Source organism: Ochotona curzoniae, unplaced genomic scaffold (genome assembly GCF_017591425.1).
Source record: "Ochotona curzoniae isolate NIBS_2020 unplaced genomic scaffold, NIBS_Ocur_1.0 contig_3819, whole genome shotgun sequence".
Lineage (NCBI taxonomy): Eukaryota > Metazoa > Chordata > Mammalia > Lagomorpha > Ochotonidae > Ochotona > Ochotona curzoniae.
Genome location: NW_024466004.1, coordinates 13,912,671 through 13,940,000, shown reverse-complemented (window position 1 = coordinate 13,940,000; position 27,330 = coordinate 13,912,671). Strand labels below are relative to the sequence as shown.

Here is a 27,330-nt window from a genome sequence, read left to right as displayed (position 1 = left end):
ATTACCTCGCTTCTGCCTTTTCTTTTACACTTTCTTTGGCTTCCAGCCCTTCATTACAGGCAAAACTGATGTAATTGCCACTTAACAAAGTGACTCAGGGAAATGGTATTTTGTTCTTTGCAGGTAGAAATGGCCAAATTTAAAGAATAACTGATGCGCCAACCCCTCCACACCTCTGCAAACCAGGGCAACATCTCCCTGATGAAGTCTTGGGGCTGCAGAAGCATGTATCTTTCTTCAAGGATATTTCAGAGTATTTAGAAGTGAACTCTAAATTTTCCTTCCAATTGGAAATTCTGGAAATCATTAGAAACTTATTCAGGATTGTAGCAGGAGAGAGAAAAATTGGTGAAAATTACACTTTGCAGGCAATCATATCTCATGAGTAAAGAGATCTGTAAGTCATGAAGTGGGGAAAAACACACATGGTCTCATGCACGCTGTTGGACAATGTTAGATGATTTTGAGTTCTGTGGTAGATGACATTAGGGTAAATATACTGTTGATTTTTGAGGAACATAGATGACCTGAGCTATTGCTATGAGGAGTCCCGCACATAACCCTGACAATAAAGAGATGCAGCTTTCTTAACAGTTTTTTTTTTTTTTTCTAAAAAAAGGAGTCTTGAGATGAGGAACTGGACCAGCTCTGGAAAAAAATATACACCCCCTGCCCACACATTAAGGGAACGTCTCCTTGTTATCTTCTTAAACATTGGTGTAAACATTGTTTCAGGGTAAACAGACACATGCAGACACACACTCTCCTTCTCAAAGCACAAACAGGTTGATTGGCCTTTCTGAGACAGGTGGAAACAGAACAAACTCAGAAGCTAAATTCTGAATTTAGTTTCGGGGGTTTAATCAAACAACACGGACCTACGCCTCAAATTACATCTCTTTTTCTCTTTAAAGCAACATTGTTAAATCATCAGGTTTATAATAATAGATTCAAAAGCTCCAATTTAAACAAAAGCGACAAAACATCATCTAAGCCAGACAATATCCGTATCTCTGATAAGATCTCAAGACTCAGCTTGTAAAATCCTCACAGCGCTGGCCATTATTGGAAGAATGGTCATGGGTGAACGGTGTTGCTCATTGTGCTCCAATATTCCACTGACTCCATGGCTTTCTCTTCCACAACTCCTGTCCTTGGCCTCAAATAACTCCCACCCCCTGTGAACCATCATACAATTGTTTGCAATCTTCAAGTATGCGAGAAGACATTTATTATAGGAAGCAGAATTGATTGCAAGAATCGCAGCGGAACGGGAGCCAGTCTGTGGGAGGAGCCGACTACCGTCCCTAATTAGCGGAGCTGTTCTTCAGCACCACCGACAACTCCGTGCGCCCCAAGCACTTGCCTCCATCGGTAGTTTTACCGGCCCTAACAGACCCTTCAGACCCCTTACCTAGTCCTCTTTCACTGTATATATTTACCCCCACCACTGTGTTTCCTTATTTAAAATTTGTAGTAACCGATTTTAGACTGATTTCATATCATTTTAATATAGCTCATTACTGGCCTAGCTGGCAAATGTGATATTGTTTATTTTTAAAAACGTTTGTGGAACGATGCTATTAACTTAAAAAAAAATTCCAAATCTCTATAAGGCAAAAGAGAATTGAAAACTGCTTTAAAATATGGTGAAAACTTCAATTACCTACCAACAATATGCCAAATTCCAAAAGGAAAGAGTCCTTTGTTTTCTTTGCTCCTGAATTTAAATAGACTTTCTCACACTGTAAATCAGGTTGTGAGACTTTACAGTTTTAATAGTAAAAATCTACTGCTTTCTACCAATACAATTCTCTTTTCCTAAAAACAAACATTTCAAGAAGCTTTGAAGAAGAAGTAGAAGGACTATGTATTTGGGACCATCAGAAGGCACTTTGGTTACCAAAGACAACTGTGACCCTGGAGCAGGAATTAGTCTTGGTGAATAGGCCACACCTTATTAATTCCTATGAAACTGGGATAACAGCTGGTCCCTCTTGCCTTGCCTGCTCCTCGGGTTGCTCAGCTTGCTAGGAAAATAATCTTTAGAGGCTCTGAGTACAGTGAATGGGGGAAGCTAGCAAAATCTGAACTGTCTGAAGGCCCGAGAATGTCATCATTCAAAATCTTTTGTCAAAATGGAACATTTGGGTTGCAGCTCCTTCAGTGCCTGAGCTGAAAGCAACAGATCTGTTCTCTCTTATTGCCTTCCCCCACCTCCCAACTCCATGAGTAACTCTGGATTCAGATGTTTTCCTCAACAGATGGGAAGAAGAAAGCTTTATCCAGTACAGTTAACACCACCGCCTCCTCCCACCTTCCCTTAAAGAAATGTTCTGGACACTTAGAAAAAAAAAATAAGGGTGACTGTAATATTGGTGTTTCATTAGGCACTCATAAGGCCTGAGTGATCTAGCCTTTCACAGAATCACTTAAAGCCTCAAGCTAACACCATCACCCCAGACACCCAGGCTGTGGCTGGCACATTTAGGACTAAAAGAAACCAGAAATTCTGCTCGAGGATGTGGTATTGATGATGGGAGGAAGGGGTGTGAAAAGTTTTTTTTTCTCTCTCTCTCTCTTTGCTTTTTTCTTTTGCCTCTTTGATTCTGTCACTGTTCTGTGAGGAACAGCGAGTATCTCCTATCACAGGTCTTTTAAGCACAGCCTGGGTTTCAGCTTCAGTGATAAAAAGGATTTTAATGTGGGGCTGCTATGTAAGATTAAATTATTTGCTTTCTTAATCACTATACAGGGAATCTGATATTTAGAGCCACCACCAATAGGTCCTCAAAAAAAAAAAAAGAAAGAAAGAAAGAAAAAATGAAGTATCAGATAATAGGAGAATTTTTCTGGTTCTACTTACCTCTACGTATCACTCCACCTTGGCCATTGAGAACAAGTCCACACTGGGCTTCCACAGAGCCCTTAAGAAGACAAAAGGAAACAAAATAACCCAAATAGACAGTAGTAGAAATGACTGCTACTTTACCATGGGTAAAGTCTTTCAGGCTGACCTATCCTTAAATCCTATCTCAGTAGACATTTAAAAGCGTCCATTGAGTTGACACATGCTTACAAGCAAATAGGATTTTGAGGAAAACAATCCAAAAACTGTATAAATGTCAAGGTACATACTTTCCACCCCCCAATCATGATTTAACTTCAAAGTTCTTGAGAGTCTTTCATCTTGGCATGAGAGAATGAAAAGCTCTTTGAATCCCCTTCAAGGCACACACCATATATACAGGCAGTGTATATCCAGCACTTTCCAGGTGAAGTAAATTATACCTGAAGTATCAAGCATAGGGCTATGGGTTTCATGGAGATTCCGGAGAAGATATTTCAATTGTGCACCATTCAAGATATCTGATGAGGATTCTTATTCCAACTCTAGGGACATGTTATAGTGCTACCCAAAATGTGTCTTACAGAGGAAAAACCTTAGGTTCACTTACTACCAATCTTCAGGCTCCTATGGATTGAAGAGTCATGTAGGTTGGTAAGATAGGAAAAATTTGCTGATTTTTTGATTAAGAAAAATAAAAACAAATAAAAAATTTCTCTCAGTGTCTGTCTTTTTCACTCTGAAACGAAACGTGTTAAAGGCTCATTTTCCTTTACAAACAAACGAGGTATTGGACATGAAAGAGGCCTTGAAGGGTGTTAACCTACCCAACAGCCCGTGAAGAGTTAAGTAAATGCGGAGAGAGTCGGTGCATAATAAAAACCCACTTTACAAAACAACCTTTACAGCCCTGGCTCGCTTTTGCCTCCCCATTTTCACCATATTGAGGCAGGCCTGTAAGACCCCCCTTTTCAACCTACTCACAAGCTCTTTCTTATTTTAAATGTTCTGCCTTAAAGTGATTATCAAATCAATATGAAAAAAAAAAAAACCTTGGAGTCTGAGCATAAATTAAAGCGGTGATGGGAAAAGGTGTGACAGTTTCCTTTGTTGGCCATAGCAAATCTTTTTAGGGGACTCAAAGATGGAACTGAAGCCACAAGACCGTTTGCATCTGTCAGGCAGACTTAGACTGCCCTCCAAACCATTGGACTTCCATTTAAAATTCTGTGCAGGGAAAAGTATATTTACATTTGTTGCATTTGAAATGAGGCATATGCTGATGAATGTTTTAAAAAGAAAGAAATAAAAGGAGAGAGACGGGTTTCTCCCACACACCCCCTCCTCATTTTTCTTTTTAAAAGTAGCTATGACTTTCTGTTGCTTTCTGCTTACTGGGTACAAGAAAAGTAGAAGAAAATAACTTGCCAGATTTACAAACTTGGTTATAACATCCATCTATACACATATATGTGTACATAGATTCAGATAGATATGGAGAAATATACACATGCATATAAATGAAATGACTATAAGGAAATGTACTTATCTATACAATTACATGTAGACAAAACATGTACTGTGCTGTATTCCTTCTGGTATCTTGGGGGTATATCCTTCACAGTGAGAAATATCATTTCAGTATAAGTAACAAATATTCAACAGGAGATTAGGTATATAACAAGGAAACACACTGAAGAAAGGGCTTCGAAATATTTGAAATGTAGATGAAAAAATGGCCCTGGAGCTTTCTAAGCAGTGAGCAACTTTCTAAACCACTCTCGGATGCATGGTTAAAATGTTTATTTTCTGAGAAGAAACGAATCTCTGTCTCTTCACTTAACAAACTTTTCCCCCTCATAAGTAAAACATGTTGTTTGGTCGGATGACATTGCATAAATGACCAGTTGAATGGCACTAAGTCGAAAATTGGATAAACTACGGTGTCCTTTTGCGCAGGATTCGCTCTTTGTTTAGTGCTTGCAAATGTTCTAATCCCCTCTTTTGAAAAATGCCCAGCTTTGTGCCTAGCACAGAAAAAAAATTTGTACAGATACAAAAAAATCAGCAGCAGACGTGGCTATTAAAAGGAGTAAATAGGTTTTAGTTGAACTAAGCATTGAATGGCAGATTTTTCACCCCTCAGACAGAGTTCCTTGTGAAAAATGTAAAAATGTCCTAAGCGTATAAAATTACTTCGTGAATGTAAATGCAGAAAGTCAAAGTTTATGGAGCTCAATATTTTTTTTTCCTGTGCACCCATCTTGAGCTTATGCGTCTTTGTTGGAACTGTAAGGGCTTTCACTTTAATGTAAAGATAATCTCTTACTCAGGGGTAGAGGAAGTGAAAAGATTTTCTGTGCGCAACAAGGGGATCTCTTACGTCTCCAACTTGTGACTTTGGCGCATCTCCCCATTTGTCATGAAGAGTGCGGAGAAGGTGGCCAGCTTTGGGGCAGTGAAAAATGGACCCTCGGAGCTAGAACTGCACTATTAGCTCAAAGAACCTGCGTGTCTGGGTCTTCTGGACTATGTTGGACATTTGTGAGATTATTTGTTACAAATGGACCTATGATAATATAATTTCCTAATGATCCGTTCTATTATTAGCAATGATTGTGCCAAATATGCTAAGAAAGAAACTAGGAGTGTGTGGTCTTCTTAGCGCCCTCATGCTTTCCACACTTCCCTTTTCCTCCTTCTCCTTTCAGATGCTTCTCCCTCCCTTCTTCCTTTTTCTCCCTCCTTCCTATTTTACTTTCTCTCCTGCCTCCTGTTTCATTTCTCTTGGTCTCTTTCTATTTTTATTTACTTTATTTATTTTGGTCCTTTAAAGAATCTCCATCTTACATAAAAGAAAATGTCCTGAAGAGCAACAGCAAACTTTTGAGTCATCCAATGCAGTGTCAGGTTTGGGCAGACACAGGAGAAAAGTGAACTCCATCTTACTCCCTGGTCAAGTGTGCCATGCGGATTCTTTTATAGGGGTTGATTTTGAGGCTTTTATTCGTGACTCCTTACTCTTTCACAGAAATCTGGTGAAACTTTTTCTCAACCTCAAATTACCAACAATTTCTGGAGAACAAATCCATTGGTAGTAAGATGCTCACAGGCCCAATCCCGGCCAAAACACCTCAAAGGTCTAAGGAGAACCTGTAAGGTCTACAACTAAGGCCATCAGTTTATCGGGCCTTACTCTGAGTCCTGTTGATTCTACCCCAGCCTTCTTGATCTTCTCTCACCGTTCGCCTCAAATTCAGAAATGTAGATGCATAAAGACAGCCAGTGAAGACTGGCCCAAGACAGGATGCCCCAGCTAGCTCGAATCCTGGGCTTCCAGGTGTATTGTCTGGGTCCAATGAGAGGGACAGAGTGGGCATACTCCTCCTCTAATTGTTTTGATAACTTTCCATAGGTTGGGGGGGGGGTTGGTGAGAGCGCGCGCGGCCGAGCTTACTGTGAGCGCGTTAATGGAGAGGGAGGGGGTGGGCGACGAGGGGAGGGCGCAGACAATTTCGCTGCATGCTTATTTACCTGCAAGTCGTCTGCTCCCGCGGCGGCCAGCCCCAGGCTGGGCCCTGGCAGGAGTCTTTGATCTGGGTGCATTCCATACTGAGAGCCATGGCTCATGAGGGACAGGTCGTGGCGGCGGTAGGCATCGAGGCAGCCCAGCTCCCGCCTCTGCTCGTCCAGGCAGGAGGACTTGAGCGCCCGCGCATTGTGCAGGTTAATAAAGTCGGTGGGCTCCCCGTGGTGGATCTGTTGGTAGTACTGTTGCGAGTGATGGAGCGAGTTCAGAGAGTAAGCGTCGGGTGTGACGGCCGGATGGCTGTGCTGAAACTCGTAATGGAAGGACTGATGGTGGAGCGGGGTGTACTGGTGGTTAGTGGAGAAGTAAGGGGACGCAAACTCTGTGCCGGTGGTAGAGTAAGTTAAAGGAGAGGAGGAGGAATAGGCGACAGTGGAATTGGCTACGGACTCCAGACAGCCAAGTTGCATCAAACGGTAGCTGTTTGATCCGTCGTGACGTATCTGGAAAGAAGAGGGGGAAAAGGGAGAGCAGAAAAACTTGAGGTTTGTCATTTTGCAACCGAGGCACCGCTCTCCCAGAGCCAGGAGAGCGAGAGCGCAGGGCTCGGGTAGAGCCACCGCCTGGGCTCAGCGCCTTTGCCAGAAGAGAACCGTTGCGAACCGGGGATCTGGGGGTGGGCGGCCTCGTCCTCACAGGCGAGACAGCGGGGGGGAAAAATTCCCCCACCCTATATAGGTGCGGGTGACACCACACACACACACACATACACACACACTCACGCGCGCGCGTACGCACACACAGATACACACGCGCGCGCACACACATGCACACACACACACACACACACACACACACACACACACACACACATACACACGCAGCCCCTGCCCAATTTATGCGGGGAACTGGGTTTCGGAGGACGGGTTGGCAAATGACTCCGGGACTGCGGGGAGCGCGGGAGTCTGCCGGTAGGGACGCCGGCCCACTCGTGGCCGCCGCCGCAATCCCAGTGCCGACCTGCCTCGCCGGTTCAAGCCGAGTTGTTCGGCACCGGGCAGCTCAAAATCGCGCCCGTATACTTGGAAAAAAAGAAAGAAAGAAAACAAAAGAATGAAAGAAAGAAAAAAGAAAAAAAGGAAAACGAAAAGAACAGGAAAAAAATAATCTTGTGTAGCTTGTGCAAATTGTTCAACCTGCTCCCCTCTTTAGACACTTGGGGTAAAGACTCCCTCCCGATGCCCCCTTCTCTCCTTCTTCCCTTTGCTTGAATAAACCCGTTCCCCACCCCCTTGTCCACCTACCGCCCTTCCCCCAGCAGTCTTTTCTTTAAAGACTTCTTTCCCTTTCTTTAAACCTTCTTTCGGTCTCTATCTCTTTCGCTTCAACCCCCCCACTCCTCTTCAGTATTAGAACTATGTTTTTCTCTTCATTGTAGCAAATGTTTCCTAACGTGGCGAAGAGCGTTGCCCTTCCTGGCGACAGATGTCATAACGAACTTTCTCCCCTTTCCTTCCTTAACTTTCCCCCGAAAGCCAGATTATAATTAAACGTAACGGTCCGATATAGATTAGAGACAGGGGAAGCTGCCACCACCGCCGCCACCGCCGCCGCTGCCACACACAGACACACACACACACACACACACACACACACTCACAAGCGCGCGCACTCAAAAAAAAAAAAAAAAAAAAGCAATAATACCTCGGCATCGTGGACTAGTCCCGGAAAGGTAGTTGACATGTTGGGTTTCTCCAAAAGCTTACGGTGCAATTTCCCCCTCCAAAAAAAGAATCAGGAAAAAAATCCAAACTTCTTGTATTTTCCAATTTTTTTAAGGAGAAAAAAAATGTTCTATAGATAGAGATCTAAATTGTAACGGTTTTGCCCGGATCAGATAGCTCCTTGCCTCGTACCCACTTAAAAACCTGTAGGAACAAATTTTTCCCTCTGCACAAAAGCAGCTCCCTGGAACAGATTTTGTACTTGCTGAGTATTTCTTTGGCTGATGTCGTAGGTCCCTTGGTAATATAGAAGTTTTGAAAATTAAGCATCAGCACTGAGAACTGGGAGGACAATAGGCAGAAGAGATTTATCCCAGGAGACAAGGAATAAATATTGTATCTTCGCCTAATAAGGAACTGGAGGTTCTTTCAACATTTTTCTCCATTTTTTCCAACCTTTATCATGCTTTTCTATACCGACTGAGGTGGGGACTCATCGCTGCAGAGAGCATTTGCACACATTTTATTGAGAAGATTTAGATCCAGCCCCGTTGCTGTATATCAGAGAGAGAAATATATATATATATATATTAATTAAAGGTTCCTTTTACAAGGGTTAAGTGTTTGTTCTTATTGGTTGCACTCCTTGGATGCTGAAAGCTGATTTTTTCCAACAATCACCCAAATCAATTTTGCCCAGATGAGGATGTCTGCCTTCGTCCAAGTGGAAACAATACTGTTCTTTCTGTATTTACATCGAATTTGGGTTCCCCCCTCCCTCCACTTTAGAAAGCTAACAGGAGGCAGTGGTTACACTTCTTAGTAGCTTTTAAAATACATAATTTTGATGGACAGTCCCAAGTTTCCCTCATAAGGTAATGATGCAATTGGTCATGTATTTAGGAAAAATGCAAGAGTATAAAGATGTGTGACAAGATTTTAGGTAAAACGTTGATTTGCACTCCCCAAACCAACCCATCTCCCTCCTGTTCCCTGTTTCCTTCTTCCTTTTGAACACAGTACTAGTGTAAGGAATGGTGGAGGTGTAGACCATTTAGTAGTGGCACCAGATATTTAATCATCTTTACCCCCAAATAACCCTTTGATGCTTAGAAGTTGTATTTTTACAAATTGAGGATACGAAAGAGGCTGTACTCATCTATCTCCATCTCTTTGGTAGATGACTGACTTCCAAACAGGTTTTTAGCTTTACTTCATTCAAAATTCATCTTCCCTCATTCTAAGATGTGTCAAGTGTCTGGAGGGGGTGGCGGTGGCTACAAGCCGGAAATACTGAGGCTTTGAAAGCGAGTATTACCAACCCTAGGTCTGTCTCATAAGGAAGAACTAGCTGGCTCCACAGACTCATTTCAGAGGTTGAAGGAAGTAATAATTCAGTCTTAATTGCCATTTCATTTGATTGACTTTTAAATATTTAAGCTGAGAAGGTGTCTTAATATTAAGTCGCAGGCAGATAGGTATGTGGCTTTTTATATATTTATTTTTTTTTTAGGTCGGGATTTGGGAGGGTTTATTAGGATCTGCTCATGCAGGCTAATGAGGACTGTCACTCATCAGCCTTGGCTTTATACAAATGGACAGAGACACACACAAGAATTGGAATGCTTTGTCTGAAATGGAGATCTGAAATAATTTGGCCCCACACAAGGGTCAGCATCCTACACCTGCTTCCTGTTTTAAGGTGTACCAGCGCCCCCCTCCAGTTCTTGAAACATTTTGGTCTAGTGAAGTCAGGAGAGCTCAATGAGGATGAAATGAAAAAGTATCCAACTTGATCTTTAAGGAAGGGGTGTATGAGAAGTGCAACCTTTGGAATTTGAGGAGCTCAATCCAAGAATGCGTGCAGGAGAATCTTTGCATGACAAATCTGTGCCAGGCCTCCACAGTTTACCTACAGAGGAAATAAATAATCCAACCATACATGGGAGCTGGAGCTTGTCCTGCTAATTCCAGGAACCACCATTACGAAGGGGTACAGATCTCTCCCCAGAAGAACAGCTGCAGGTTATCTTGGGAATGGTCATATGCACTTCTGTTGATAGGCAGTGTTGGCTGCCCAGTTTATCTTACCTCACAGGGAAAAGGTTTGCTCTTCTCAGACAGGCTGCAACCTTCTCCTCACTTCTCGGTTGAAGGTGAAGAGTTCTTGTCTTCAGAGCTAAGTTCCAGGCAGCAGCTGCAATATTCTGTCCCGTGGGAACAACCAAGAGGCTCAGCACAACAATATGACTCCCTTCTCTGTTATCCTAGCTCTTTTGATACACATTTGCTTGTTCTGCATAGAGGAAACACACACAGCTCCCTCTTGAAAACATGGAACCTTCTCTAAGATTAAATACCTCCTGTAGAACGACCTCTACTTGTTTCTTGTCTGAATGAATGCTGCAGGACAATGTGGAGTAATTGACAATTGTACCTTTTGGTTCTCTCTTTTATGACCATCCTATCTTCCTGTACGACATGTTAGTATCCAGACAGTGGGATTACACTGCCGGTTGCATTCACTGTGCTTCTTGAACCTTCTTAGACTCGTAGAAAAGTAAGGATTATAAGGAAAGGGGGAGAAAGTAAACTTATTTGTGTTTGCAGTAGATAAAGCAAGTGTGAAATACTTACTTATCTGTTGGTCTTGGGATTTATTTTGTCAGGGCTCTCCTCTCTTTGGAAAGCTATTCTTCCTCCCACCTCAAAATGTTTCTGCCCCCCCCCCCCAGCATCTGAATTATAGGAAAACTTCAGTTGCCCAACTGCTGCCTCCTGCCTCATCTTAACTTAAAGAAATGAAAAGAAAAAAAAAAAAAAGCTGTTTCTCCCTGAAAGAAAAGTTGGGAAGATCATTCGTGCCATATGCACAAACTGGTCAGCACTCCCTTCCATCTGCTCCGGGGTTGCTCAGCATGCCCCTTCTCTAAAGAAACTCCTAGAGGCAGGTGTGTGCTGTGTTTGGAAGCTGTGTGTGATGAGCGCAGGATTTGTTTCTGTCAGACAGATCCCTCCCCCTCCCCGCCCAATTAATAGTCTTGAGCAATTAATAAGTACATCCTGCTTGACCCAAAGACTAGGCTTTTCAGCAAAGTTAATTCCTCTTTTTCTGTTTTTCCTGGAAAGCGATTGGCCACACATTCTCCAGCGGGTGGCGTAATTGAATTAACTGGCCACAGCTTGTGGCAGACAGGATGCCTATGGCCTGGGGCTTCTCCTTTGGGAATGGGTACTGATGGTTCTATCCTCTGCTGGAGAACAGGTCAGCACCTACTCATTTAAAAACAGTACGCAAAAGCATGGGGGAAAATTTGGACATTCTGGGATATAAGGGGTTGGAGAGTCTCCCTTAGTTCCTAGTAATTTTCATCCATCCTTCTGTTTGCAGGAATCTCATGCTGCAGGGGGACAAAGGTGTGTGGGAACTGAGGACAGGGAATAGGGAAGGGAGTTGTTCTACTGCAGTCAGCTAGGGATCTGTAAAGAAGCCATCATGTTTGTCCTGATTAGCATGAGGAGGTAGATTGAGTTTTAGGGAGTGGAATGTCCCATGTTGAGCTTCTATGTGGGGGATGTAAACCACTCAGATTTTCATCTCTAGTTTTAATAAACATGGATTTCTTCTGGTGATATTTATTTATTTATTTTTGGCTACTCATGATTCTCTTCGAGAGCAAATGATAAGAAGAGGTGTTGGTTCTCACAACAGTATCTCTTGCTCTGTTTTGTGGCATGAACACAGCCTACCATGTTGGGTTCTTGGTGCTCCACTGCTCCTGCACACATTCCCTTCCAAAGTTCGGCTCGTTGTGACTACAGAAATTGTGTCCTTTTGTGTAAACTCATGTCTGGATTACGGAGCTTCATGCCCTGCTGGAGCAGAACACACTAAATTATATTTTAAGCATTGTATACACACCTGCTTCAGAACTTAAGTGTAACAGATTCAATTTCAGCTCTCCATTCCTTGAAAAGTGAAGGGAGGAGGGAAGAAGGGGAAAAAAGGAAGGAGAGAGAGATACTCTGGTTTATCCATGTGTATAAATACACCTATGGAAAAAGCTTGGTCCAAAATGTCCAGATAATTGCAAACATTATTCCACTTGCTTGGGTATTACATAAGTAGTGTGGTGGGACAAGTCCAGACAGGAAAACAAATCATGTATCTTTCTATTCAGTCTTCTTTTGGGGGTGAATATAAAAACTGGTAGTGAGCCCCAAACAGCCAAAAACCTCTGCCTTACCTAGAGCTGTTGTAGTTCTGCCTGCCAGCACGCATTTCTCTACCCCTTTGAGATTCCTGAGCCCTGGATAGAGTCCCTGAGACAAGAGCTTTTCAACCTGAGGTCTCCAACAGCTACCTGTTCCAGGGGGCTTGACTTACATACAACCACTGAAGACTTTAATGACCATAAAAGGTATTGCTGCTTGATGATCTACTGTACTGTGACTTTTCTAACAGTCTAACCTACTAATTAACTGCTGTGGTTGGTTAGGGGTGGGGGGAATCCTCCAGGTGGTCTGAAGACACATTCCATTCCTGCCCATCAGGGAAGATGGAGAACAACAGAAAAGTGCTACAGAGAAGCAGGGAATTTCTGGCAGGAACCATTGAGCTAATGCTTGACCCAGTTACATGGAGCAGCACATTTGGAGAGACTGGACACTGCGCTGTTGCAATGTCTCATCCCCAGAGCCCCTCTCAAAGCATGGCTTGCTTTTCCCAGTGGCCTGTGTCTATGCTCACTCCATTCCTCTTCCAAAAGCTTCCTCCCTGTCCCTCTCCAGGCTCCTGCTTCCTTCATTATTCCGCTTCTCCCCGCCACCACAGTACCTTCTGCCATTTACCATGGAAGAGTCACATTACAGACCTAATTGACATTGAAAACAGGCAGTCCCCTTTAGAAACGAGCCTTAGGATGTTTAGGGGGAAATGATCATTTCTGATAGACTCTCCGAGTCATTTCAGTGTAAGAATTGCCATTGATTAAAAAAAAAAAAAAAGCAAAACTCCTTATTTAGTCCTAAAGAGAAAGAAAGAAAGAAAGAAAGAAAGAAAGAAAGAAAGAAAGAAAGAAAGAAAGAAAGAAAGAAAGAAAGAAAAACACAACTCCTACTACTTCCCCCTCGTTACTCCCCCACCCCGCCTCCGCCCTCTGGGCTGCTGGTCAAAAGCCTAAAGCGGATCTTAACCTTACAACCCACAGGCAACACAGATTCCATAATCGTACAGAGAAAAATGCATTCGCAAGCAATTAAAAAGCCTTGCGAACGCATTAGTCAACAATTAAGTGCGAGAACCATCTCCTCTGAAGTTTTGTCTTTGGCAGCAGCGAAACTTTAAGCTGAGCCTGCCCTGGTGCAGCTGCCAAGCTGGGCTCGCGAACGGCGCGGACTCGGCTTGCCTCCGGAACGCCGCTGGAGCGCGCAGAGTTCACCTCGCCAGCCTGCAGGCGTCAGGGTCATTCACTCCCGGGCCGTGGGGTTAGCGGAGCTCCCGGAGGGCTCGTGGCTGAACGCTCCCGTTAGGCACGTAGCCAACTTTCCTGGCTAAGATCTTACTCTCCCAAGGGTCACTTGTCCCTGTCCACCAAGAAATGACTGAGTTCGGGAAAGCAGTATTTTATCGTCTTTTTTCAATTGTCCCATGTTGCTGCGCTTTAAAGGGGTGTTGGACGTTTACCTGTCCGCCTTACCACTTTGGCTTTAGACTACGTACGGCTTTGAAAACAGTGGACTCCTTGATCCAGAAGACACTTCCCTTTCCCGCCACTCAACTAGGAGGTGCTCTCTTTTTATAGGCGAGGGAGAAAAGACCAAGAATCAGGGCAACTAACATTTCTTGGGCACTTAACAAGTGCCAGATCCCCTTCCCAGTCCTCCGAAAGACACCATTATAATTTGATCCCCACACAATGCTAGGAGATAGGTGGGGGCGAAGAGATGTTGCTTCCTCAAAGATCAGGACAGGCATCACCTCAATCACCACCTCACACCCCCTGCTTGCTCATTGCCCGCCCCCCGCCCAAGCCAGTGACCTGAACGAAGTGAGTGACCACTCAGCTCCCGTGGGGCTTTGAATGTAGCTGTCTTGACCCCAAATCCGGTGTGTGTGTGCACGCGCGCGCACGTTTTAACTACCCTTTACAATGTAACTGTAAAGGATCCCTTTACATTCAAACTTTCTGCGCCTCTTAAAATTTCGTCTTTGATTTTGCTTCCACACTCTCCCAAAAGCTTAAAAGAGAATGCCGGCATGGAGGCCGGGTCTAGCCTTCTTTTGTAAAACGGGGTGTGTCGTTCAGACCCCTTCAAGGGAAATCTGCGTGCACTCCTGCGGCTGCAAATCCAGCTCCCTGGTTCTTGTTTCCAGCTTTCCGGGGGACTGGTCACCCGCAGGGTTGCGGATGAGGTGGGGACGTTGTTAAAAAGAAAAGCTAACCTGCTTTTTAAAGTTTGCATCTGTTAGAGTCTCTGGAGTGGGTGGGTCAAGCCGGACATAGGGGCGACCTGTGACAGGTGTGTCTCCTCCAGTACTCACTGCTAACTCCCGCAGTGCAGGCTGAGGCTCTGTGCAACCAGTTCTGACCTTTGAGACATGTGTGTCACCGAGGTTGCCAAGTGAGCTGAGCTAGGAGTACAGATTTTAAAGTCAGGAGCTTGGACATCAATTCTGCCACTATGCGTGTGACTTAATTTTCTCACCCCAAAAATGGGAAAAATAATACTCAACTGTGGTCTTTCAGCTGCTGTGAGAGTTACCTGAAACACACACACGCACAGCGAAAGTGGTAGGGAGGGAGGAAAAAATGAGGGAAGGAGGAAAGAGAATGAATAGTGGCAAGCAGTACATGTTGACATGTTGCCCACTATTTGGAGGCAGAATGGTTTTAAGGAAACACCTCAAGAGAGAACTTAGCGTTCGGGCCTTAGCTTTCCATTGTGGAGATCATGGAAAGATGGCACCAAAGCTGGCTGGAGGGGACTGCAGAGGCTGTGGGATCCTATACTGTCCCGAGATACAGGTCACACATTCAGTCAAGTCTCAGAGCTAGGGCTGGAGCTAGGACACACATACTTGCTCAGCTGCTCATTCCCAATCTAGGAAATGGACGGATAAATCACCAGGCAGCTCCCAGCAACTACCATGCCTCCCACTTCGCTCCCATTCCTCTTTCTTTTGCGTCTGACAGGCATTTCCTGTTGGTTCATTAACATCTTTTAAATTTCTCTGTCTTCTGTCCCTTTCCCCAGTACTTCCATAATTCCCTTCCTCACTTTCTACTTCTCTATGTCTCTTCATCTCCTTCCTTCTCTCCACATTTGCCCTTAGCATCTCCTTCAATCCCATCTTCATTTATTGTGTTTCAGGGTGCCCCTCTGCCTTTCTTGGATTCTGCTCTGGCTTAACCCTCTCTTTTCGAATTCTAAACACTTTTGTTTCTCTTTCACCTCAGTAGCCTGGGCATCAACTCATTGAAGTGGGGGTATAGCGGTACTTCTCCCTCCGTTATACTTCATGTTCTGGCCACCCTAGTGTATTGTTCCTCTCCTAGCTTCTAATCAACCCCTGTGGATCTGTCTGGTTGCTGACCCCAAGCCCCTGCCTCTTCTCCCTCCTAGTAGCCTTGGGGAGCTTTGAGGCAACCAAGGCCTCCAGGTACTTTTTATTTTCTCCTAAAAGAGCTTTGTCTGCTTCTTCTGTCAATTACCCCAGTAGCCTCTCAAAGGTCCCGTTTATTTTTCCATTGACCTTTTCTTCCTTATGTACTGGAACAATGCCTTATTATTTTATTTATCTTAATCTCTGGTGCAATAGCCCTTTTATTCTTCAACTTGGCTGTGCTAGTGTTCGCCTTTACACTTTCTTGACTTCATTATGTAATCTTGCCGAATCTCCACACTCTGTGCATGCTGTTTAGACCTCACGTCTGTCTTTTACTTACCCTTGAATAGTTTTGTTTTGAAACTCCTGACCCATCCATATTTACCATATTCCTTTGTTTGCTAGTATTGTTCGCTGCCTATAGGGCCTATGAATGTCGTTCAGAAATTGGCAGCACTTCTGCTTTGTTATACATCATATCCAACAGGACATTCCATTTAAAATATTTTTCTATTTTGGCCCCGCCTTTATTGATGTCCTGTGTTAGTGCCTCTTTGTTGTAAGCCCATTCTTATTGTTGGCATCATCAATCATTAGCTAATTGATGGGATGAATTTCCCTCCTTTCATTTTCCTGTGACACGTTCACTGACTGGCTGTCTTTTCCCAATAACAATTGTAAGGATGTATATTTTCATCACAGGCATCTCCGCCAACATTCATATCCTAGAACTCTGTCCAAAAGGCCTGATTTAGGTGATGACACTTTTTTTTCTCGAACCTCTTCTCTAATTTGGAGTTATGAAAAGCCTTGGGGAACCAGTTGTTATCCTTCTGATTCTTCAGTCTCTTAATGTTCTTTGCAAATGAGGAAGGGTATAATTTCTGAAATAGTCTATTGCTCTGCCTAGCCTTTGATGATCTTTCTTGATCAATTTCTTCTCTCATTCTCATTCACTTTACCCATTCTCTCTTTGTTTTCATACATGGAGCCCCTACTGAAGAAAATTGCTGCAAAGAAATAAACTAGGGCCTGGTGTGGTAGCCTAGTGGCTAAAGCCCTCGCCTTGTACACACCAGGATCCCCTATGGGCGTCAGTTCTAATTCCAGCTGCCCCGCTTCCCATCCAGCTCCCTGCTTGTGGCCTGGGAAGGCAGTCAAGGACGGCCCAAAGCCTTGGGACCCTGTACCTGAGTGGGAGACACGGAGGGGGCTCCTGGCTCCTGGCCTTGGATTACCGCAGTTTAGGCTGTTGCGGCCACTTGGGGAGTGAATCAAGAGACAGAAGATCTTCCTTTATCTCTCTCCTCTCTGTATATCTGACTTTTCAATGAAAATAAATAAAATGAATCTTAAAAAAATAAACAAAATAAAACACATTTGGTGTATTTTTATTTGCCCATGGTGTGTTTCTATCCTTACAAGCTCTTCCCTTGAAGCATATCCTGGCAGTTTGTCCCAGAGTTGATTGAGTTGTGGAAAGTCAAATTTAAGAAGTTCTGTGTAGGTTTGTGCTTTGCCGTGTTCAGATGTGAAAATCTCACCTCTCAAAATCTCCATTTTGAAGATATTAGGAACTAAGTCTGGTATTGGGATCTCTCTACTGTAAGAAACTGGAAAAACATATAGACTCTGATGTATTAAATATGTACCATATATTAGAAAAATCTAAAATGAATGCAGACATTCTAATAAATAATACAGTGTAAGGTTCTTTGTATGGTTGAATACTATCTACTCTTCATGTATTTATGTGCCAGCAGTTAAAAAGAACAGATTTCTTTCCCCAGTTAAATACACTGAAACAGAATTAGTTTTTACAAGTGTGTCCAACCTGAATGCTAAGATCCAGATGGTGAAAAATACAGCCCACATAGGTGCTCTGCTTCGGCAACATTTAATTTTGAATTACAGGACAAAACTTTCCCATTAGTTGTTTGGATTCCAGGGGTTGAAGAAGGAAGGAGTACAGAATATTGGAAGAGTATTATTTTAATGTGTTTTTTTCATTGACAAGGTCAAATGAGTCTCAGATGCAGCTGACAGTAAAATTCAAAATTTTTGAAATGTGGAAATTGTGCATTTTGACAATGTGCTTGTTAACCATCATTATACAGATTGTGGTGGACAAAACTGTCCAGGCTTCTATATTAGAATTTTTTTTCTCCCCAAAATCAGCAAGTCAGTACTTAAATAACTATGTTTCCTTAAGAATGTGGATGCTATTCATACTTCTACAAATAAGACTACTGCCCTGTTAGCAAATCAACAGAGAAATCTCATCTTCTTTCTCCTGAAAATGGAACCTGTAACATGGAAGCAGGAGCTATTAAATGGTATCGCTGGGTTGAGAAGAATGCACACTGGGAAGCCTCAAATGATATAGTTAGTGATCCAATGGTGCTGTAAAGTATACTCTTGTTTTTAAAAGAATATTGTATTTATTTTTATTGGATAGTCAGATATACAGAGTGCAAGAGAGACAAAGAGGAAGAGCTTCTGTGTACTGATTCATTCCCTGAGTAGCAACAATGACCAGAGCTGAACTGAACTGAAGCCAGGAGCCAGGAGCTTCTTCCAAGTCTCCCACATGGGTACAGGATCCCAAGGCTTTGGGTCTTCCTCGACTGTTTTCCCAGGCCACAATCAGGGTACTAGATGGGAAGTGGGGCTGCTGGAATTCGAACTAACGCCCATATGGGGATCCTGTGCATGCAAGGCGAGAACTTTAGTCACTTAAGAAGTGATTTGGAAGGCATCTCACCAGTTTTATATGGTTTCTCATATTTTGATATCAAATGACAGAACTCCTCACTGTGGCACAAATACCTTATATTATGGGAAAGTAAGTAACAAAAAGAGAAACCAAAGACAGTGCAAAGTTCCTTTATCAACAGTTAGACGTACAAATCTCAATGATTCTACTGAGGAACTTTCCAATCTGTGTGGGTCTTTAAGAAATTGATGCGAATCAGGGAAAACATATGGTACTGTCTTTGGAGGACTGGTTTATTCAATACAAATAATGTTTCTCAGTTAGATTCATTTTGTTGTTAAAAGATAAAAAATTTCATTAGTTTCTATTGCTGAGTAGCAGTATATACACACAGACATTACATTTTCTTTATCCAGTCATCTATTGATAGGCATCTGGGTTTATTCCATAACTTAGCTTTTGTGAATTGAGCTTTAAACATAGGGTTATAGAAATCTCATACTCTGATTTTATTTCATTTGGATACATTAATACGCAGAGTATGAAAATGGAATCTATATAATAGACTGACATCCTGAGATTTGATTATTGTTTGTAGGTCATTATCTATATTTCAGAGGAACAGTAGGTTGTTTCTGGGTTTTTTTCCTTCTAACTACAATGTGAGCTTCTGTGTCTATAGTTTTAGCTATGGAATTTGGTTTCTGATTGTAAAGTGTAATGAGAACATACCATTAAAAATATTAAGGGAAAAAGTGAAGTAAGGAAGGAGGAAGTTGGGTGGGGAAGGTGGACAGGAGGGAGTGTGGAGTAGGGCGTATTGCTATACTCCTAAGTCTGTTTTATGAAATACATGACACCCATTCACTTTACATACATTTTAACAGTAATTGACAAATCAGTGTTGTATTTCTCTATAATTGTGCATCTTTTGCAGTTATGATTAGCTACATGTTGCCCTTGGGCATTAGTACGTACTGAAATGTATTCCTGCAAAACCCATATGTTGAATTATTCAGTTCCAATGGGGCTGTGACGGGAGGTTGGGTCTTGGAGTAGATAATTCAAGTTTGCCAAGGTCCTGATGCAGTAAGATTTGTGCCATGATAGAAGATGGAAAATCACCAAAGAAAGATCTTGTGGCAACATAGCAAGAAGATGGCTGCTGTGAAATATGGAGAAGCCACAGGAGAAAGAGTGAGAGTGGGTGAAAGAGAGATTTTTACCTGTTTGTTCACTCCCAAAATGACCTTCATGGCTGAAGGCTGAGCTAAACTGAAGCCAGAAGCCAGAAGCTTTTTCTGGTTCGCTTACATGGTTACAGTCACCCATTTGCTGCTTTGTCAGGCCATTAGTAGGGAGCTGGATCGGAAATGAAGCAGCTGGGACTTGAACTATTGTCTATATGAGATGTTGGCATCCCAAGACTGAGGTTTAGCTTGCTATGTCACCACACTGGCTCCTGTGCTTTTATCTTGAACTTTAAATCTCTGTACTGCTTAAAAAAAATATTAGCTTTTTTTGGGTCCGGTTTGGTAGCCTAATGGCTAAAGTTTTCACCTTGAAAGCGTCGGGATCCCATATGGGTGCCGGTTCTTGTCCCAGAGGCCCTGTTTCCAATCCAGCTCCCTGTTGCAGCCTGGGAAAGTAGTGGAAGACAGCCCAATGCCTTGGGACCCTGCATCCATTTAGGAGACCCAGAAGGAACTTCTGGTGCCTGGCTTCTGATTGGCTCAGCACTGGCCCTTGTGGTCATCTGGGGAGTGAGTCATTGGACGGAAGATCTTTTCTGTCTCTCTTCCTCTCTGTGTATCTGATTTGTAACACAAATAATTATTTTAAGTAGTTTATTATTTGTCACCTACTCTGTAGTATTTTGATATGAAAAGCCTATCTGATTAATACAAGTATTCTGAGCAAACAACATGAATAGCATTTCTACACATCCATGAGTTAACATAGTCTCATAAGCTAGACTTTATTGTGATTGCAAACTGATCTGGCATCAACGATTAGATCTTGCTGCTCTGCTGAATATAATAATCTCTTATAGCATGCATGTCAGGGAAGAACACTTGATGATCATTATAAATCAAGACAAAGACAAGACTCTTCCAAGGATGTCTGAACACACACAAGTCATGAGATTTGTCTAGAATACAAAATATCAAGCACATTACTAACCTACTTCATGGATAATTGATGCTTCTTTCTCATACATAGTGTTAGCTTCATGTTTGTCTTTATTTTCTTTCATTTTTTTTTTTAAGATACAGATTTACAGAAAGAGAAGGGAAGAGGATTGAACTATTGTCTATATGAGATGCTCCTTGCAGGAGGAGGATTAACAAATTGCAGCATTACCCTGGGCCCCAGCCTTTGTTATCTGGAATATGTCTGTTGCTATACTTAATCATAGAGTTTCCCTGCTTTCTGAGAATGTTCAGTAGTTTGAAACATTGCTTTCTTGGGCCATCCCTAGAAGCTCCCAACTAAAGATCAAATTCTGCATTCTCTTTTTTATCCTCAAACTGGATAGAGTGTTCCTTAGCATCTTGTGAAGCCTCAGTTTAGAATCCCAGCATCTGATATCAGAGCATCAGTTAAACTCGTGGCTGCTCTGCTTCTAATCTAACTACATGTGAATGCACTTAGCTAGGCAGCAGGTGATATTCTTTCACCCATGTGGGAGACATGATTAATTCTTTTTGGCTCTTAACTTCTTCCTGGACCAACCTAGGCCATTGCAGCCATTTGTAGAGTGAACCAGAGGATAGAAGATTCTCTCTGTCTCTCCTGCACCCTCTTTCTGAAACTGTGTTTCAAACAAATAAACACTTCTTTCTTAAAAAAAGCAAAGACCCTCTTGCTGAAATGTTCCACAGTTGTCCATGATGTTTCTTCCCTTAGGCTGTAACAAGATATATACTCAATCTTCAATAGCTAGAAATGTGTGTCTTTTGGCTTCAGGTTAAAAGGTGTTGGCAATGTGAAATGAAGCTAGTCTAAGTAGAATTGTGTGGTAAGTATAAAATTCATATTTGTTTTCCAAGCACTTAGCATGGGAAATACAAAATAAAATATATATTTAAATGTTTGTTTTGATTAAAATGATATTTTTCATATTAAATAAATATCAGCTTACTTGCTTATTTTCCTCTTTATTTTTAACTTTTTCTTAAAAGGTTTTTTAAAAGGTTCCATTGCTGGACCATTCCTCAGATGATCTGAGAGCCTTGAACTGAGATGATGTAAAGCTGGGGGCCAGGAGCTTCCTGCAGGGGTGTTTTGGCCCATGAACCTGAGTCAACCTCCGCTGCTTACCTCCATCATAAACAGGAAGCGGGATCAGAAGTTAAGCAGATCCCATATGGGATGCTGGAGATGCATGTGGCTGCACCTACTATACTGCACTGCCAGCTCCTTATTTTCCCTTTAAAATCATAGCTTTCAGGGTAGTGTAATAGTTTAAATCTCCTTTGGTAGTATTGAAATGCCATATGGGTGTCAATTCGATTCCTGGTCGCACCACTTCTCAATCCAGCTCCCTGCTTATGGCCTGGGAAGTAAACGGAGGGTGGCCCAAATATACCGGGCCCTTGTACTCAAGTTGTAAAACTGGAAGAAGTCCCAGGCTCCTGGCTTTAGACTGGTCCAGTTCTGGCCATTGTAGCCCTTATGGGAGTGAACCAGTGGGTGGATCTATCTCTCTGTCCCGTTCTTGCTCTGTTTCTCTCTCTCTGCAATTCTGCTTTTCAAATAAAAATATCTTCAAAAGAAACAAAAATTCTTAAAATTTAAAAATTTCACATTTATATTTAATTTCATTTAGTATTAAAAAGAGAGGAAAAAGAAGGACTTTGAAACTCTAGTTTATTCTGCAAGTGCCTAAAATACCTGGGAATGGGCCAGGGTGAAGTCAGAAGCCTGCAACTCAGCGAGGGACTCCTATTTGGCCGGCAGGGATTTATCCTCTGAAGTCTGTATCTATTGTCTCCCAGAGTGCACTACTAGGAAGCCAGATCAGAGACTGAACCAGGAGTTGAATCTAGTCATTCTGATATGCAGTGTGAGTATCCCCATCAGCATATTAACCAAAGAACCAAAAGTTTCTCCCATGACTTTCATATGATATCTGTTCAACAGCGTTAGATTGTATTTCAAGAAAAATGAGTCAATGGCAATTCAATCACATAGAGCTCAGGTTTTAGTTCCATTTTTTAAAAAAAAATGTATTAGCCCTGTTGGGAAATCCTATAGTTTGGATTATAAAAAACTCCCGAACCTCTGTGGCTTAAAGTGTGCTTCTCTCAAGTGTATGTTTGATATGGATTTTACACCAGAAAACTGTCTTCCATCCTGAAGTTCAGGGATCCAATGGAATCTTGATCACTACATTACTTTAAAAGGGAATTAGAAAAACGCGCTGGAGGATCTGCCACAAATAAACAAGCTCTTTTTCTAGCTCTAATTACGTGCCTGATTATCATGAGATATTAGGAGAGTTCCAACTTTTCCTATGTTCAGATGAAGTTCAGAAGTGAAAATGAGTGAATATTTAAAATAAAGAGAGAAATGAAAACAGCAACGCATGTTTTAAGTCTCTAGTTTAACACACTGTGTGACTTAATTCATGAATAACCAAGGAGAGTTGGACTTGAAGGAATTAGCATTGACACAAAAGACACAGAGAAAAAAAATCCTAAAATGTTCTAGATTATATTTTAGTGATAATATTTCTCTGTTGCTAGTTACTCAGCTGCACTGTGTGATTGCCTATAGGTCACAGTTCCTTACATATTTTTCTTATCCTGTGCTATACTGTAAAATAAAGTTGAAACTTCATTAGAAAGCAGTATGTAATCAGATTAAGTAGAAAAGAAGCTTTTCAGGATCAATTGATATTTTTATGTTGATTGATCAGGCTCTGTAACTTTCTTGCTACACACACACACACACACACACACACACACACAGAAAGAGAGAGAGAGAGAGAGTGCTTTATTTAACAAGGTTTCATAATACTAAAAACAGTGTGATCCATGAGATTTCATTAGTTCGAACCTTCCCATCTGTAGGAAGATTCCTAAAATGTAGGTGAACTTGCCTTTCTCATCTTCAAAAGTCTCCTCCTAGGATCAGAAAAGTTGTTTGTAGTAAGCCCAGGGGAAGGAGGGGGCTCTGACAAGCTTTCGCCTCCCCTCTTAAGGCTGAACTGACAAGGCCTCTGGTATCACTAATTCTACCAATATAGATCAGCAGGTTAACTTCTGGAGGAGGTAAGCCTATGGCTGTGTGGGGTAGAAGAAAGAACGGGAAATTCGTTACTTGATCTCACTCCCCCTCCTCATCCCTTTCTCCTTCTCCTGTCTCCAGGGTCTGCCACTGCCCTCCCCTCTTAGACTGCCAGCCCCCTAGCGCACAGCCTCTAAGAGAAAGGAGCTGTCCGTTCAGTACCAGGACCACGTGCAACCTGCCCGCCAAAACACAAAGAACTGAAATATTAATTAAAAAAGCCAATCTGCTCAATCCTCCGCCCGCAGGCAGGCTCTAACGGAAAACCGCATATGCTTTCCTTTTCTCCTCAATAAATCTTCATGTGGGCATTAAAATACCTAAAAGGATTAGTCATTAAATACTTGTACATTTGACTTAATTCACGAGAAACTGTATGTCACAGGGTTACATCAAAATTGCAGTTTAATCTAATTTGCAGTATTTGTGTAAATGCTTTATTTCTTCTGCAGATTGTTACAGAGGATAATATTAATATCCCAAGTGTCCAGAGGGAGAAGGTTAACACACCAGCACGGAAATGAGCTGGATGCTGACTGATGTATTAAACTATCAAAGCTTCTTTTAAGGTGAAACACGAAAAAAGAATAAATGGGAGTGAGGCTTTTCCTCCACAAGCTGCATTTATTATTATTATTTATTATTTGATCCTAAGGTAATAAGAAAAATGCTTTTTTTTGAAAAAGAATTTTACACTTCAGTGGGATATGCTGTCCTACATCTCACATTCAAAAGCTGTGTATATGGTAACAGTGAAACAGCCTTTCAAAGGATTTAATTGCAGAATCATTTTATTTTTTTTCCTGAGGAAGTTCCTTTGTAGAAGCAACACGCAATGCAGTTATAGAAGCCACACCCCCTCCTTCCTAATCATTTTTCTTCCCAGTGAACTATTGAGACATGTATTGTCTGTATTATGCATCTGCATCTGGCCCTGATAATTTATTTTTGGCTTCACCTATTTCTGCAAACCCTGGACATCTAGTTACAAGGCAAAAAGGGCTCAACGGCCCATCATTACTTCAAAAAATGTTTTACTTATTAGATATGTAGCTATTGATTGCCTACTGTATGCAAAGAGTCTGCTACTTTCATTTGCATTTCCTGAAATTATCTACTAGTTACATATTTTGACACTTCCAAAATTAACAAAACAGTCTATTATTAAGGTTTATCCCTTTGGTTAGATTATCATGGAGAGTAAGTCAGTGAATTTACTAAAGAAGTACTCTTTAAAATGCAAAGTCTACATCAATTTTAGTGGGTTAGTTTTTAAGAGTGCAATGGAATATTTGAATGTGATGTAACACTTGATTGCCTAAATTGAAACATTTGATTGCTCTTGTTAAAAAGTGGTCTGGTTGGTAAGCAGTCCATGTCAATCTAGGCTTGTCACTTGCCCTTGCTGTTTGGAATGGGATCAATAATTAGGTTTCCTCTATCGACCAGGCAGGCCAACCATTAACACTCATTGACATACTAGACAGGCTGTGCAATGACAATAAGTGAACGATTGGAAGCATTCCTCAGAAAAGGCTTTTAAAAATAAAATGACAAAATTTATAAATGAGCCAAGGTACAATGTATTTCAGGATAGCTAATTGTGTATTGTATATGGTCTTGGAGAGAATTAGATTTTTTATTTTCTATTTCTGGGTTTGTCATTGATTTGTGCACCTCAAGTGTTTTTACTCCTACCAATCTTTTCTGAGTCTCAAATGGTTTCAGAATAATTATTTTAAAAGACATGCATAATTATTATTGCTTCCTTTATTTAAAATTATGGTTGTTTTTATTCTTATTAATATATATTAATTACAACAATTAATATATAATATATATTCTTTTATATATATATAATATGTATGCATTCCATAGGTACAGTTCCAAGACAATCTCATTTCACTTGCTCCACTACTCCCCAACAGCACTCGTCATTGTCCTTTCTTTTTTTTTTTTTTTTAAAGATTTATTTTTATTATTTTTTGATTGGAAAGGCGGATATACAGAGAGGAGAGACAGAGAGGAAGATCTTCCGTCCGATGATTCACTCCCCAAGTGAGCGCAACGGGCCGATACTATGCCGATCCGAAGCCAGGAGCCTCTTCCTGGTCTCCCACGCGGGTGCAGGGTCCCAAAGCTTTGGGCCGTCCTCGACTGCCTTCCCGGGCCACGGGCAGGGAGCTGGAAGGGAAGCGGGGCTGCCGGGATTAGAACCGACGCCCATATGGGATCCCGGGCGTGCAAGGCGAGGACCTTTAACCACTTGCGCCACCGCGCCGGGCCCCCATTGTCCTTTCTTTACAACAGTATTTACACAGATGCAATTTCAACCTTCGACATATTTATAATTTAATTTACCACTAATCATAATATTCAACAAATGAAAAGTAAAAAGACCACAAGCCCATATTTCCACTGGAGTAAACATGGACTAAAAATGATAAATCATATACTACAGTGACCATTTAATTTCTATACTTTTTTGTGTGTTGTATACTAGCTATCACATACCAGAGAAAACATATCGTCTTTTTGAGACTGGCTTATTTCATTTAGCATAATGCTTTCCAGTTGCATCAATTTTTATAGAAAAGGCAGAATTTCATTATTTCTTATGGCTGAATAGCATTTTATGATGTAATGGTAGCACATTTTCTTTATCCAGTCATCCACTGACAGCACTCAGGTTGATTCTGTGTCTTAGTTATTGTGAATTGAGGTGCAATAAACATGGTACATAAATAACTCTCTTGTGTGCTGATTCCATAAATACGCAGGAATGGGATGGTTGGGTCACATAGTAGATCCATTTTCAGACTTCTGAGGGATTTCCATACTGTCTTCCACAAGAGTTGCACTAATTTACACTCCCAACTGAAGTGAATTAGGGTACCTTTTCCCCCCACATCCTTACCAGGATTTATTGTTTTTCAATTTTTGGATAGTAGAAATTTTAAATTGAATAAGGTGAACCCTCATAACAATTTTCATTTGCATTCCCCTGGAGGCTAACAAAACTGAGCATTTTTAAATGGTTTCATTGGCCATTTGAAATGCAGTATTTAAAAAATGCCCATTCATGTCCTTTGCCAATTTCTTAAGAGGATTGTTTGTTTTGCTATGGTTGAGGTTCTTAAGCTGTTTATATGTCCTGGTATTAATACTCGATTGGTTGCATAAATCACAAATATTTTCTCCCATTCATTTGGTTGCATCTTCACTTCACTGGTAGTTTTCTGGCAGCTTAGAAGCTTCTTAGGTTGGTGTAATTTCTTTCTTTCTTTTTTAATTAACTACATTGCATTATGTGACACAGTTTTATAGGCTCTGGAATTCCCCCAACCCCTCCCCATACCCTCCTCCCATGGTGGATCCTCCACCTTGTTGCAGTATTACAATTCAAATTCAGTCATGATTCTTCCATTGCAAGCATATACCAAGCATAGAGTCCAGCATCTTATTGTCCAGATAAATTCTGCGATTTCTTGGAGAGACCATCTCTGGTCTGAAGGCAGAGCTGTCAGAATATCATCCTGATCAATTAAAAGCCACAATATATCATCAACAACAATTTACAACATTATGGAATTATTTGACATGATACTG

At 41.7% G+C, this 27,330-nt stretch overlaps 1 protein-coding gene across 2 annotated transcripts in view; it reads right to left on the bottom strand.

The window, feature by feature from the left end:
- The window catches only part of TFAP2D (transcription factor AP-2 delta), a 59,809-nt gene extending 51,161 nt beyond the window's left edge, over positions 1–8,648 (bottom strand). Inside the window, exons 1-3 of one of the 2 annotated variants that reach the window (XM_040983003.1) lie at positions 8,082–8,648; positions 6,383–6,880; positions 2,867–2,927 (exon numbers count right to left, since the gene is read on the bottom strand). In XM_040983003.1, coding sequence (XP_040838937.1) covers positions 2,867–2,927; positions 6,383–6,880; positions 8,082–8,120 — 598 coding nt within the window. In that variant the 5' untranslated portion in view covers positions 8,121–8,648. Of the gene's footprint in view, positions 1–2,866; positions 2,928–6,382; positions 6,932–8,081 lie in introns of those variants that run through there. The other variant, XM_040983002.1, reaches the window with a different exon arrangement.
- Between the last annotated feature and the right edge of the window lie 18,682 nt (positions 8,649–27,330).